The following is a 15,315-nucleotide window of genomic DNA, read 5'->3' on the forward strand; positions in this document are numbered from 1 at the left end:
GTTTAGTCCTGTTTTAGTCCTGTTTTAGTCCTGGTTTAGTCCTGTTTTAGTCCTGTTTAGTCCTGGTTTTAGTCCGTTAGTCCTGTTTAGTCCTGTTTTAGTCCTGGTTCAGTCCTGTTTTAGTCCCTGGTTCAGTCCTGGTTCAGTCCTGTTTTAGTCCTGGTTCAGTCCTGTTTTCAGTCCTGTTTTTAGTTCAGTCCTGTTTTAGTTCAGTCCTGTTTTAGTCCTGTTTTAGTCAGTCCTGGTTCAGTCCTGTTTTAGTCCTGTTTTAGTCCTGGTTCAGTCCTGTTTTAGTCCTAGTTCAGTCCTGTTTTAGTCAGTCCTGGTTTAGTCCTGGTTTAGTCCTGTTTTAGTCCTGGTTTTTCAGTCCTGGTTCAGTCCTGTTCAGTCCTGGTTCAGTCCTGGTTCTGTTTTAGTCCTGTTTTAGTCCTGGTTTCAGTCCTGTTTTAGTCCTTGGTTTAGTCCTGTTTTAGTCCTGGTTTAGTCCTAGTTCAGTCCTGGTTCAGTCCTGTTTTAGTCCTGGTTTCAGTCCTGTTTTAGTGGTTTCAGTCCTAGTTTAGTCCTAGTTTTAGTCCTGTTTAGTCAGTCCTGGTTCAGTCCTGTTTTAGTCCTGGTTTAGTCCAGTCCTGTTTTAGTCCTGGTTCAGTCCTAGTTTTAGTTTAGTCCTGTTTTAGTCCTAGTTTAGTCCTGTTTTAGTCCTGTCCTTTTAGTCCTGGTTCAGTCCTGTTTTAGTCCTGGTTTAGTCCTGTTTAGTCCTGTTCAGTCCTGTTTAGTCCTGTTTTAGTCCTGGTTTAGTCCTAGTTTAGTCCTGTTTAGTCCTGTTTTAGTCCAGTTTAGTCCTGTTTTAGTCCAGTCCTGGTTCAGTCCTGTTTTAGTCCTAGGTTCAGTCCTGTTTTAGTCCTGTTTTAGTCCTGGTTCAGTCCTGTTTTAGTCCTGGTTTAGTCCTGGTTCAGTCCTGGACGACAACAGCGAGACGTTTTAAGGCGGCTGTAAAAAGGTTTGTAAGTTTCCTGTGTGAGAAAAGTGGATAAAGTTTGTGCTGACGGGTTTTACAGGTCAGATCTGTGGAGAGGCGACCCCGCTCACAGCCAGAACCTTTGTTTTTCTAGAGATTTATGAGCCGTGGAACGTTTCCGATGGGAGTCCCGTCACCGCTCTGTCTGGAATGTTCCGCAGTGTGACTTTAAACAGATCCACTTCACATTTATGCAATTGCAGGTGGTTTTATAGCTCAAAAATACATAGAAAAACACTCTCTCCACAGATCTGACCTGTAATTTGGTCTGGTTTGGTCTCCATGAAGATAGAAAGGTTTAATACCACATGTTTACATAATGTTTTTTTTTTTTTTTTTTTATTCTGAATTAAACAGTTGGGAATTCAAATATTCTCCTTGGAGTTTCTATGGAAATAATAATCCTGAATTGAGTTTTACAGGGAAAACTGGTTAAATGTTTTTTTTATTTAATGTGTCTGAGCGTCTGGGGGTGGGGAAGGTTCTGACTGGACAGAGACACCGACGGATTTACGTCGACAACTACGGAAGCCGAGAGGGGTCACGGCAAACGCAAACGCCGCAACAAATACAAACGACAACACAAAAGCCACAACACATAAAAAAGCCACAACGGAATGACCGCGGGACTCTATTTTAATGCAAATGCCGCAACAATAAAAACGTCACAAACACAAAAAAGCCACAAACATTAAAAAGCCACAACACATTAAAAAGCCACAACACATTAAAAAGCCACAACGGAAATGACCGCGGGACTCTATTTTAATGCAAACACCGCAACAAATACAAACGCGACAACACATTAAAAAGCCACAACAAACCAAAAAAAAAGCCACAACGGAAATGACCACGGGACTCTATTTAATGCAAACGCCTCAACACAAAAAAAACACAAACATAAAAGCACACATAAAAAACAACACATAAAAAAGCCACAACACATTAAAAAGCCACAACACACCAAAAAAAGCCACAACGGAAATGACTGCGGGACTCTATTTTAATGCAAACACCGCAACAAATACAAACGCGACAACACATTAAAAAGCCACAACAAACCAAAAAAAAAAGCCACAACGGAAATGACCACGGGACTCTATTTTAATGCAAATGCCTCAACACATTAAAAAACCACAACACATTAAAAAGCCACAACACATAAAAAAGCCACAACACATAAAAAAGCCACAACACATTAAAAAGCCACAACAAACCAAAAAAAGCCACAACGGAAATGACCGCGGACTCTATTTTAATGCAAACGCCTCAACAAACGCAAACGCAACACAAATACAACACATTAAAAAGCCACAAACAAACAACACATAAAAGCCACAACAAACCAACCAAAAAAGCCACAACGGAAATGACACGGGACTCTATTTAATGCAAACGCCAACACAAAAACAAACACACAACACATAAAAAGCCACAACACACCCAAAAAAAGCCACAACAAATGACCAAAAATGCAAACCACAAAACAAACAAAGCCAACACAAACAAAAAAAAAGCCACACGGAAATGACGGGACTCTATTTGAATGCAAACGCCGCAACAAATACAAAACACACAACACATTAAAAAGCCACAACAAACCAAAAAAAAGCCACAATGGAAATGACCACGGGACTCTATTTTAATGCAAACGCCTCAACACATTAAAAAAGCCACAACACATAAAAAAGCCACAACACATAAAAAAGCCACAACAAACCAAAAAAAGCCACAACGGAAATGACTGCGGGACTCTATTTGAATGCAAACGCCGCAACAAATACAAACGCCACAACACATTAAAAAGCCAACAAACACAATTAAAAAGCCACAACGGAAGTGACCGCGGGACTCTATTTTCCGACGGACCGATCAAGCGGCGAGTGAAGAAGAAGAAGAACTACAACGTGAAAGTGAAGTGAAGTTATCTGGGAGTCGCCCTGGACCCACGACTATCGTTCAAACAACACGTCAAAAGAACAGTGAATAAAATCAAACATCATTTATCAAATTTCCGTCATATAAGAAATAATCTAACGACCAACTCGGCATTTATGTATTTAAATTCAATGATTTTGCCACACCTCAATTATTGTGTTACTACTTGGACTCTGACAAACAAAACTCCTCTTAAATGAGCTGAAACTATATATAAAAAATCACTTTAAGTATTAGACAAAAAGCCCACAAATGATCACTGTTGCAGAAAACTTGACAAATACAAATTCCTAAACTGGGACAACACAATCAAATATGCAGATTTAATTCTGGTTTACAAAGTTTTTAATCATCTTGCTCCACCTCGTCTAAAGGAGTTTGTGAAAAGAAATTCAAATGGCACAACAATGAGCAGCTCTAGAGGCGACGCTCTGGGCCGTTTAGGAAAAGTACCTTTGGACAACTTTCTTTTGTTTATCGAGCTGCTCAAACATGGAACACAGAGATGCTCATGTACGAGAACTTTCAACACTGCAGCATTTTCTAAAGCTTTAAAACAGTGGTTATTCAATGGTCAAATATGTCTCCATGTTTAACCAATTTAATTTTTCCCGCGGTCACTTCCGTTGTGGCTTTTTCACGTGTTGCAGCATTTGCGTTTGTGTTGTGGCTTTTGTATTTGTCACGACGTTTGCATTAAAATAGAGTCCCGCGGTCATTTCCGTTGTGGCTTTTTTTTTTTTTTTGGTGTGTTGTGGCTTTTTGTCGTGTCGTCGCATTTGTATTTGTTGCGGCGTTTGCGTTTGCCGCGACCCCTCTCGGCTTCCGTAGGAAAAACACTGTCGTCTGGGTTTGTCGTTCCTCCACGGACACAAACACCGTCCAGACTTTTTGAAATGATAATTACGAAGCAGCGGCTGGAGAATCGTCTCGTCACGATTTACGTCTGTGAGCTGAGGAGGAGGAGGAGGGAAGAGCGTCGGAGAAGAGAGGAAGAAGACAAAAGCTCAGCCCACTCCCGCATCCCGCTCACAAATCCAAAGAGACGTGGAGGAAAATCCCGAGACACGACTGGAGGAGCCGGATCGAAGGACGACACGACGAGCACGAAGCACCAGCAGCATTTTAACGAGAAAAAAACGACAAACATGATCCTGGAAGAAATCGGAATAAACCAAACACTTACTTCAGAATTAAGTTGAATTCCGAATAATCATTTTCATTAGGAATTAAGTGTTTACGTGGACTTTTTTCAGTGGTAATTTTTTTTTTTTTTTTCAGAATTAAATTATTTTTATTCAGAATTGAAGCTCTCATATAAACGTGACAATTGTGAAACATTCCAGACAAAGCAAGAACATCTCCACGGAGAAAAGCGTTTGACAGAAAAGTTACACAGAGCAGCGTTAAAATCACAATACGAACAAAAATGTAAAACGTAAATAACGATAATAAAATGGACGTGAAAAAGAGCAGAGCGCAGAGTAAAACCTTTCCGTTTCAGAGCTGCTCAGACCTGGATGTCCAGCGGCGTGTCGATGACGATGAAGCCCTCGGAGGTGGTGAGGCGCGTCATGAGGCCGGTCAGGAACGGCACGGACACCGGGGTCCCGTTCACCTGCGCCACGGCAAATCTGTTAGGACAGAACTCTACGTGTACGGCTGCGGAGTGAAGGCTGTACCAAGTGGTGAAGTTTCTTGAGTGCATCACATGTGCATATTAAACACTGAAATTATATATTTGTTTGACTATTACACATTGAGTTGTTTAACCACTGAAATCTTATGTATGTTTAAAGGCACCACTGTGTGAAACATGTTTGCCTTTAAAGTAATTCTTTTGCAGATATAGACTGTGTCCTTTTAAGGAAATTCATTGTAAAGCAGCAGCAGTGGAGATGGTTCGTCCTGGTGCGAAACTAAACAAACTGGTGATTTACATTTGGCGGCTGATGTCAACCCCCTAAACCTAAATAAACGCAGAGAAACTCCAAGGAAGATTCAAGGCGTTACCTGTTCAACATGTTATTTGCATATTCATATGGATGTCTATAAAATCTGATTTGAGGTATTCAGAGGCGTCAGATTTGCCTGATTTAAAAGGTTGTATAGAGGATTTTCCAAGGAACGAGAAATCCAGCGACTGTTTGTCCTTTTTCAAATGTTGCGCATGTGTGAAACCACCTCCCCTCCCCTACAGCTCCTACGTAGAAACACCTCCTCCCTCCTCCTCCTTACGCCACAAACAGGTTTGTTTACAGCCGCTGCACATGACTTGTAAACAACTAACTACAGTGTTGGTTAGACAAGACGGAGAAGTGAGGAGCAGGAGGGGAGCAGGAAAGGGGTGCAGAGAAGAGTGCGCGGAGATTCAGTGCGAATGAACTAACTACAACACGCAGCAGCAAGCGGACTCTTTCTTTGCCTTGAAAATTACGTTTTCAGACACAGGATATCGCTTTCGTGTCCTGAAAAACGTTTTGTCTCGCTCTTGGAAATAAAGTATGTTTTCATAATAAGCAGAAGTTTCCTGTCCAGGAGTAATTTGTGGACCAGTGGTTCAGTCTTTAGACCCTTCGTCTGCTTCAGTTCGCGCCATCGCTGGAATGAATCTACAAGAATCACCTTAGTTTGGCTTCGCTGCTTTTCCCCTTGTCTTCTTCTTTCACCTCAAAAACGGACTTTCTTTTGCGGCGAACTGCTCCTGGATTCTTGTCGCCATCGCAACAAACTTTGTGCGAACTGCGAGGAAGATATAGGTCAAAAAAGCCGCTAAGAACTGTTGCGTTGGTGGAGTAAACAGCGTCTGTCTTGCGTCTGTGGACTGTGTGACAGTCGCATTATTATATTATTATATTATAATAAGATAAATGAGTTGAATAAATTAAATGAGTTGAATAAATTAAATGAGTTGAATAAGCTAAATGGTAAAAACAGGTGCACACTTGGCTGTTCTGTATCTGGTGATATGAAATCTGTTTAAATATTTTGACAAAGTATATTTTTAATTTTTTTAATGAATATAGTACTCAGAACATGCAGATATCAAATGCTGAATGTAGTTTTTTGTTTTTGATTTTGCACCTGACCAGGTAAACTCTCATTTTCAGTGAGCTGTTATACACCTGTAAATGAGTTGAATCACATTTAAACATCCAGAAATGAAGAGTTCAGAGTCTGAGGTTTCCAGAGATACAAATATGTCTGTGTTACAATTAAGTTCATGAGTGTAAAATGTATTTATAATCACTGGTGGAAGTGTGTTTTCTTTTATGCAGTGATGCTCTAAGGGTAGAACTAGTAACACATGTGCAGGTTAATTGGCGTTGTTATTTTTTCAACATGACATTTTGACTTCATGCTTTTAATGTTGTTTTTTTTCTTGTGGCAGGAATATTAATGAAAGACTTGATGTTTGAATAAAAATGTGTTTGAAAATTCAGCGAGTCCCGCTCCAAAAGAAAAAAAAAAAAAAAACACACAAAAAAACAATCTCATCTGGTCACTTTACTATCACAGCTGTTACTTTGTGTGTGAAAAGTGTGGCTCCTCATTCTGACCTTCACGTGTCGGTCTGAACCTGCACAACATGATCCTGGGGTTTTTATTTCAATGTTTTGTTCCTAAATCAGGATCTGAACCAATCTGATATTCGTCACTTTGAACAGCCTCGCTCCTGATTGGCTCTTTCTATTATTCTACTTACTATGGCTACGTTGCTGGAGCCTGAAGTGACCCAAATCTGTTTTTTTTTTTTTGGCCCCTATGTTCCTGTATCTGATCTTTTAATGGCGCAGATCAAATGTGACCCCGGACACTTGGATCTGTGCTCCTAAAACCCAAACATATCTGGTCTTTTTACATGCGACTTCAGACTGAACGGTATTACAGATTACAGATTACATCCCCCAAAATGTAGTTTGTAACATAATCCAGTAAATGACTTAAAGTGAGTAATGTAATCTGAATACTTTGGATTACTTGATTTGCTGTGAGACCAGGAAATCGTAACATAAGAAGTTTTGTCGGCTAAAAGAAAATAAAAAGCCCAGATTAAAAATATTATTGATAGAAAACGAGGAGACACGGTCCATGCAGCATGATTTAGTCCTGTTAAATCCTGTTTTAGTCTTGGTTTAGCCTTGGTTTAGTTTTGGTTTAGTCCTGGTTTAGACCTGGTTTAGTCTTGGTTTAGACCTGGTTTAGTCCTGGTTTAGTCCTGGTTTAGTCTTGGTTTAGTCCTGGTTTAGTCTTGGTTTAGACCTGGTTTAGTCCTGGTTTAGTCCTGGTTTAGTCTTGGTTTAGACCTGGTTTTAGACCTGGTTTTAGACCTGGTTTAGTCTTGGTTTAGTCCTGGTTTAGTCCTGGTTTAGTCTTGGTTTAGACCTGGTTTAGTCCTGGTTTAGTCTTGGTTTAGACCTGGTTTAGTCCTGGTTTAGTCCTTGGTTTAGTCCTGGTTTAGTCCTGGTTTAGTCTTGGTTTAGACCTGGTTTAGACCTGGTTTAGTCTTGGTTTAGTCCTGGTTTAGTCCTGGTTTAGACCTGGTTTAGACCTGGTTTAGTCCTGGTTTAGTCTTGGTTTAGACCTGGTTTAGACCTGGTTTAGTCTTGGTTTAGACCTGGTTTAGACCTGGTTTAGTCCTGGTTTAGTCTTGGTTTAGACCTGGTTTAGTCCTGGTTTAGTCCTTGGTTTAGTCTTGGTTTAGACCTGGTTTAGACCTGGTTTAGTCTTGGTTTAGACCTGGTTTAGACCTGGTTTAGTCTTGGTTTAGTCCTGGTTTAGTCCTGGTTTAGACCTGGTTTAGACCTGGTTTAGTCTTGGTTTAGACCTGGTTTAGTTTAGACCTGGTTTAGTCCTGGTTTAGACCTGGTTTAGACTGGTTTAGACTTGGTTTAGTCCTGGTTTTAGTCTGGTTTACTGGTTTAACCTGGTTTTTATCTGGTTTAGTCCTGGTTTAGTCTGGTTTATCCTGGTTTAGTCTGGTTTAGTCTGGTTTAGTCTGGTTTAGTCTTGGTTTAGTCCTGGTTTAGTCTTGGTTTAGTCCTGGTTTTAGTCCTGGTTTAGACCTGGTTTTAGACCTGGTTTAGTCTTGGTTTAGTCCTGGTTTAGTCCTGGTTTAGACCTGGTTTTAGACCTGGTTTAGACCTGGTTTAGTGTCCGGCAATGAGTGGAATTACCGAGAAAATCCCTCTGTATAATCCATTTATTTCAACCAAAGTAACTGTAATCCAATTACCACTCACTGAAACAGTAACTGTAACTGAATACATTTACTCATAATTTGTACTCTGATTACTACTCCGGTACTTGTAATCTGTTACTCCCCAACACTGCCTACACGTCACAAATGCACACAAACGTTCTTCTTGTCAGATGAAACTGTGTCTGAACTGTGTGTGAGTGAAGCAGTGAAGCTCAGACCCACACGCTTCAAAACGCAGCTGATGGAGTTAAAGTAAAGATCAGATTAAAGGTTGTATGGAGGATTTTTGTTTTGTTTCAAATTGTCAGTGATAGATTATAAAGGTGCAGCAGCCTTGTAATTATGATGACCAAAAAAAAGAGAATAAAAATTCATCAACTCTGGACGTGGTGGGGATAAACATTTGCCAATTGATAACGACACTGCCTCGTTATCTGTTAGCTGACAGGCTGTCAATCAAACTCCCTACGTTTCTAGTGTAACTGACTTGCCTGCGCCGCCGGTACGTGGTTTACGTACGACTGTCACACAGTCCACAGACGCAAGACGCACAGACGCTGTTTACTCCACCAACACAACAGTTCTTAGAGGCTTTTTTGACCTATATCTTCCTCGCAGTTCACACAAAGTTTGTTGCGATGGCGACAAGAATCCAGGAGCAGTTCACCGCAAAAGAAAGTCCGTTTTTGAGGTGAAAGAAGAAGACAAGGGGAAAAGCAGCGAAGCCAAACTAAGGTGATTCTTATAGATTCATTCCAGCGATGGTGCGACTGAAGCAGACGAAGGGTCTAAAGACTGAACCACTGGTCCACAAATTACTCCTGGACAGGAAACTTCTGCTGATTATGAAAACCTACTTTATTTCCAAGAGTTAGACAAACGTTTTTCAGGACACAAAAGCGATATCCTATGTCTGAAAACGTCATTTTCAAGGCAAAGAAAGAGTCCACTTGCTGCTGCGTGTTGTAGTTAGTTCATTCACACGGAATCTCCGCGCACTCTTCTCTGCTCCCCTTTCCTGCTCCTCTCCTGCCCGTCCCTCCTTCCTCACTTCTCCGTCTTGTCTAACCAACACTGTAGTTAGTTGTTTACAAGTCATGTGCAGCGGCTGTAAACAAACCTGTTTGTGGCGTAAGGAGGAGGAGGGAGGAGGTGTTTCTACGTAGGAGCTGTAGGGGAGGGGAGGTGGTTTCACACATGCGCAACATTTGAAAAAGGACAAACAGTCGCTGGATTTCTCGTTCCTTGGAAAATCCTCTATACAACCTTTTAAGTCTAAGCGAGTCTCAGACAAAGTAGAGCCTCCAGTTCACACAGTGTCACACCCCGGGGCCTGTTGAACAGTGTCGGCGCCGCTCACCTTGACCGTGCTCCCGGATATGAGGATGTTCTCCTCGTTGATGTACAGGTAGACGTGCGAGATGGTGGTCAGGTTGGGCGTGGTCCACTTGTCGAAGTTGGCGATGAGCTGGAAGGACAGGTCCGGGAGCTTGTGGCAGTTCGTGGACAGGACGAAGGAGCAGGAGGCGGGCAGGCGGAGGGACGCGCCGTCGAAGGTCCGGAACACGCCGCCGCCGGACGCCACGCAGTGCTGCGAGCGCCTGGCGAAGCAGCCCCGGACGCCGTGACGGAGGATGCACTCCTCCTCGGACTTGCAGCGCCGCGGGTCGCACTGGACCAGGTTGCGCCCGATGCACTGGCACCGCTTGGTACAGTCCGAGTTCCAGAACAGCTGTTTGGGCTGAAACACGACCACACGAAAGACAAGCAGGAATTATTCACAAATCTGGATCACACTGACTTTATTAAAGGTCCTACATCAAACAAACCAACTCTGTGACTCTGTGAGCTTTAAGTCGTGTTCTAATGATGTAGGATTTTTGGATAAATAACGAGATATACACACATCCCGAATCTCAGACTTCCGGTCATCGCGCAATTCATACAAGGACGGATTTTCCAAAAAAGTGAGCATCAAACCTCCATGTTTGAGTTTATTGACAAAGTCGATCTTTTCAAGTCTTTTGAACCATATCACTTTTGTTTCTGGTTCTGATATTGTCATATTTTAGTTTTGGGATTGGGACGTCGTAACTGTTGTGGTTGTTGGATCCAAACAGTGGAAAACGACTCGAGGAATGTGTTTGTGAACTTCATAAATGTAAAAGTGAATCAGATGTGTGTGACTCAAACCTCTGTTCAAACTGTTTCTCTTCCCAACGGAATTGAAAAATAGTGAAAGGTGAAGGTGATGGGCAGGATTGATCCACAGGAAGAACCAAAAAGGAAACATTTGTCTGACTAAGAAATCATCCTGAGAACATTTTGTATGTGGAGCCACGACAAAACAAAATCCTGATCCCTCGTTTAACCTCGGTTATGAATTTAAAAAGTCGACACCAAAGTGAAAGTCTCCAACTGTTCACCAAGAAACACCTTCCACTGCAAAGACCAAGACGTGATGTTTGTGTAAAACCACAAGAACAAGAAAGTGCAGCTCAGTCTGTTTGTCTTCTGCTCCTCTACATTAACAAACGGGATTTCCGCTTTGATCCACATACAAAATGTTCTCTGTAAACTCAGGATGATTTAGTCAGACAAATGTTTCCTTTTTGGTTCTTCCTGTGGATCAATCCTGCCCATCACCTTCACCTTTCACTATTTTTCAATTCCGTTGGGAAGAGAAACAGTTTGAACAGAGGTTTGAGTCACACACATCTGATTCACTTTTACATTTATGAAGTTCACAAACAAATTTCTCGAGTCGTTTTCCGCTGTTTGGATCCAACAACCACAACAATTACGACGTCCGAATCCCAAAACTAAAATATGACAATATCAGAACCAGAAACAAAAGTGAAATGGTTCAAAAGACTTGAAAAGATCGACTTTGTCAATAAACTCATCCCACTGGGAAAACAAACATGGAGGTTTGATGTTCACTTTTTCGGAGGATCCTTCCCAGTGTGTTTTGCGCAATGACTGGAAATTCTTGATGCTTGTATTATGGAGTTTGCCGCTCTGTAATATTATAATTCTGTGTATGTTTCGTTGCCGTGGTGCCGGTGATGCTTCCTTGAGGAGACTGACCTCGAAGTACTTGCCGTCAGTGTAGCAGCCGCAGTTCTGTGCCAGGATGCAGCTTTTGCCGTTGAGCACGTAGCCCTGGTCGCACTGGCAGCCCTCCACGCAGTCGTGACTGCAGTCCCTCTGCCCGCGGGCGGGGGCGCACTGGGGCGGGCAGGCGGGCACGCACGGGGAGTAGTGACTGTAGGGGGGGCACCTCAGGACTGAGAGAAAAACACACGTCTTTAAAATCGACACATGAACACTGTTACTGCACGGCTGTTTCACATGACTCCACGTTCTCATATCTAAAGCTGCACTGTGCAACTTTTTGGTTGGGGGTTCGTCACCTGTTTGCTTCTATGGAGACGTCACTGCTCTGCCCGGAATGTTCCACAGTGTGACATTAAACAGCTCGACTTTACATTTACTCAGTCACAGGTGGATTTATAACTCAAAAATATCTGGAAAAACAAACATTGTGACTGTGAGCGGAGTCGCCTCTCCACAGATCTGACCTGGATCTTAGTCTGGTGTGGTCTCCATGAAGACAGAAAGGTTTAATGCTACTCTGTGGAACATTCCAGACAGAGCAATAACAGAAACAGAAAAATGACAAAGTGCAGCTTTAACACTGAATCTCGTTTAAGCTCGTCTGACAGTTGGACTCGTTTTACTGAAACACACAGATATTTCAGATTTTACTAAGAAATGTACAGTTTTATCCCCCGTCTCATTAGAGGAACAGAAACAGACTTTTATTTTGTTGAAAACATGTTTAAAGTGTCAGAAAAATGTGTTTCTTTTGATGGGAGATTAGTTATTGCTTTTTATGTTATAATTATATTTTCGCTTTTTATGTTATGAACAGATTTTATAAGATGTTAATAAAGTGTAATGAGCGGACAGGTGAGGGCAGGTGAAGGGCAGGTGAAGGGCAGGTGAGGGGCAGGTGAGGGGCAGGTGAAGGGCAGGTGAAGGGCAGGTGAGGGCAGGTGAAGGGCAGGTGAGGGGCAGGTGAGGGCAGGTGAAGGGCAGGTGAGGGCAGGTGAGGGGCAGGTGAGGGCAGGTGAGGGGCAGGTGAGGGGCAGGTGAGGGGCAGGTGAGGGGCAGGTGAAGGGCAGGTGAGGGCAGGTGAGGGGCAGGTGAGGGGCAGGTGAAGGGCAGGTGAGGGCAGGTGAGGGGCAGGTGCAGGTGAAGGGCAGGTGAAGGGCAGGTGAAGGGCAGGTGAGGGGCAGGTGAAGGGCAGGTGAGGGGCAGGTGAGGGGCAGGTGAAGGGCAGGTGAGGGGCAGGTGAGGGGCAGGTGAAGGGCAGGTGAGGGCAGGTGAGGGGCAGGTGAAGGGCAGGTGAGGGGCAGGTGAGGGGCAGGTGAAGGGGCAGGTGAAGGGCAGGTGAAGGGCAGGTGAGGGGCAGGTGAAGGGCAGGTGAGGGGCAGGTGAAGGGCAGGTGAGGGGCAGGTGAGGGGCAGGTGGGCAGGTGAGGGCAGGTGAGGGGCAGGTGAAGGGCAGGTGAGGAGGGCAGGTGAGGGCAGGTGAAGGTGCAGGGCAGGTGAGGGGCAGGTGAAGGGCAGGTGAAGGGCAGGTGAGGGCAGGTGAGGGGCAGGTGAAGGGCAGGTGAAGGGCAGGTGAGGGGCAGGTGAGGGGCAGGTGAGGGGCAGGTGAGGGGCATGTGCCCACACTGCCCACACCGATGGTCTCACAGATTAACCGGCACTGGGCACTGACCACAGGGCGTGTCACTCCTCCAGTCGCTCAGAGAGACGCCCTGCGCCCGGCAGGTGCTGGCGTACATCTGCAGCCAGTTACAGATGGTGTCCTGGGCGCCCTGGTCCAGGCAGGTGTCCTGCAGGCAGCTCTGGTAGAAGAACGTCGGCGCCACCTTGCTGTGGCATCGGACAAAGGCTCCTCCTCTGTCGACGATGAGGCCGCACAGCCTCACGGCCTCGGGCTCCACAAACACGTACAGTCCGTCTCCGATGTGGAAGCGGATGCGCGTGTTCACTTCCCTCTCGCCGTTGTCGTCGTTCCCGTTGGCGTCCGCCACCATCAGCGCCCCCTCGGACAGCCCGCTCTTCTCGCCCAGGCCGCAGCGCGGGCACGAGTCCCCGCACCCCACCTGGCAGAAGGTGTCCCTCTCCGCCCACGCCATGCCCCAGTCTGTGGTGCTGAGGATGGGAGGGGTGAGGGGCATGCCCTGGCACAGCCCGCACGCCGTGTGGTACAGGTCCCGCGGCAGAGACAGCAGCAGCAGAGTGTTCCAGTCAAACGCCACTTTGAGCCCAAAGTCCGTCTCCAGCACCAGCTGCGTGCCCACGCTGAAGATGTTCACCCGCCCCAGGCCCAGCTTCAGAGGCAGGTACAGCCGCTCCTTATTCACCTGCCACAACAGAGCGGCAGGTTAGACTGGCACAACAGAGCGGCAGGTTAGACTGGCACAACAGAGCGGCAGGTTAGACTGGCACAACAGAGCGGCAGGTTAGACTGGCACAACAGAGCGGCAGGTTAGACTGGCACAACAGAGCGGCAGGTTTGGTTAAACTTCCATAAAAAACTGTAAAACTAATTTATTCTTAATCACAAAAACCTTGGACTCTCCTTTATTTCAGTTTTAATTTGGTGTTTTGTTCCAGACGATTCTCCAATCAGAAGCAGAATGAGCCTCACATGAGTCTCTCTCTCTTGTGAGTCGCTGGTTCAAAGCTGAAATCCAGTGGGTTTAAACCTAAAATGTCTCTGATCTGAACAGTTTCTCCCTAAACCCCCAGTCTGATTCGTGAGCCGGTTTCACTTGGTGTAAACCGTGCGACGTCGCAGCATGAGGATTCGTTCGATCAACAGTCAGCGGAGACTTTTTTTATTGAACCAGTCGCTGCTGTTTGGTCGTGACGTTTGTAAAGCTCCAAAGAAAGAAGAACAATAACGTCTTTCCCCTTGATAAAATTCACCAAACATTCTCTTTGTTCCGGCTTTAAATCCTCGATCTCGGGAATCGGACACTTGGTGCTGCCAGCCTGGACACTAAACCTGCACCCGTCCTGAGTCACGGCCAGTGCAGCTTCTGCAGCGCAGCTTTAGTTGTTATTGTTGTTGTAGTTATGGACCTGACCCTGTGAGAGAGACACAGACACAGACACAGACACAGACACAGACACAGACACAGAGACACAGAGACACAGACACAGACACAGACACAGACACAGAGACACAGACACAGAGACACAGACAGAGACACAGACAGACACAGACACAGAGACACAGACACAGACACAGACACACAGACACAGACACAGAGACACAGAGACACAGACACAGAGACACAGAGACACAGACACAGAGACACAGAGACACAGACACAGACACAGACACAGACACAGACACAGAGACACAGAGACACAGACACAGAGACACAGAGACACAGACACAGAGACAAAGACAGAGACACAGAGACAGACACAGAGACACACAGAGACACAGACACAGACACACAGACACAGACAGAGACACAGACACAGACACAGAGACACAGACACACAGAAATACAGACACAGAGACACAGACACAGACAAACAGACACAGACAGAGACACAGACACAGAGACACAGACAGAGACACAGAGACAGACACAGACACAGAGAGACAGAGACACAGACACAGACACAGACACAGAGACACAGAGACACAGACACAGAGACAGAGACACAGACACAGAGACACAGACACAGAGACAGAGACACAGACACAGAGACACAGACACAGAGACACAGAGACACAGACACAGAGACACAGACACAGACACAGAGACACAGAGACACAGACACAGAGACACAGACACAGAGACACAGAGACACAGACACAGAGACACAGACACAGAGACACAGACACAGAGACACAGAGACACAGATACAGAGACACAGACACAGACACAGAGACAGAGACACAGAGACACAGACACACAGACACAGACACAGAGACACAGAGACACAGACACAGAGACACAGACACAGACACAGAGACACAGAGACACAGACACAGACACAGAGACACAGACACAGAGACACAGACACAGAGACACAGACACACAGACACAGAGACA

The 15,315-nt window shown here is 45.0% G+C and overlaps 2 protein-coding genes across 2 annotated transcripts in view; both read right to left on the reverse strand.

The window, feature by feature from the left end:
* Window positions 1-15,315, reverse strand: part of LOC129407530 (CD5 antigen-like) — a 303,815-nt gene that overhangs the window by 153,292 nt on the left and 135,208 nt on the right. The gene's annotated exons all lie outside the window — the stretch shown is intronic.
* LOC110160399 (alpha-tectorin-like) overlaps window positions 1-15,315 on the reverse strand; it is a 91,547-nt gene that overhangs the window by 30,449 nt on the left and 45,783 nt on the right. Inside the window, 4 exon segments of the mRNA XM_055148954.1 lie at window positions 4,470-4,571; window positions 9,517-9,897; window positions 11,247-11,446; window positions 12,948-13,599. Of these exon segments, the coding sequence (XP_055004929.1) occupies window positions 4,470-4,571; window positions 9,517-9,897; window positions 11,247-11,446; window positions 12,948-13,599 (1,335 nt within the window).

This window comes from Boleophthalmus pectinirostris, unplaced genomic scaffold (assembly GCF_026225935.1).
Source record: "Boleophthalmus pectinirostris isolate CB_2022bp ecotype Guang Dong unplaced genomic scaffold, ASM2622593v1 HiC_scaffold_12, whole genome shotgun sequence".
Lineage (NCBI taxonomy): Eukaryota > Metazoa > Chordata > Actinopteri > Gobiiformes > Gobiidae > Boleophthalmus > Boleophthalmus pectinirostris.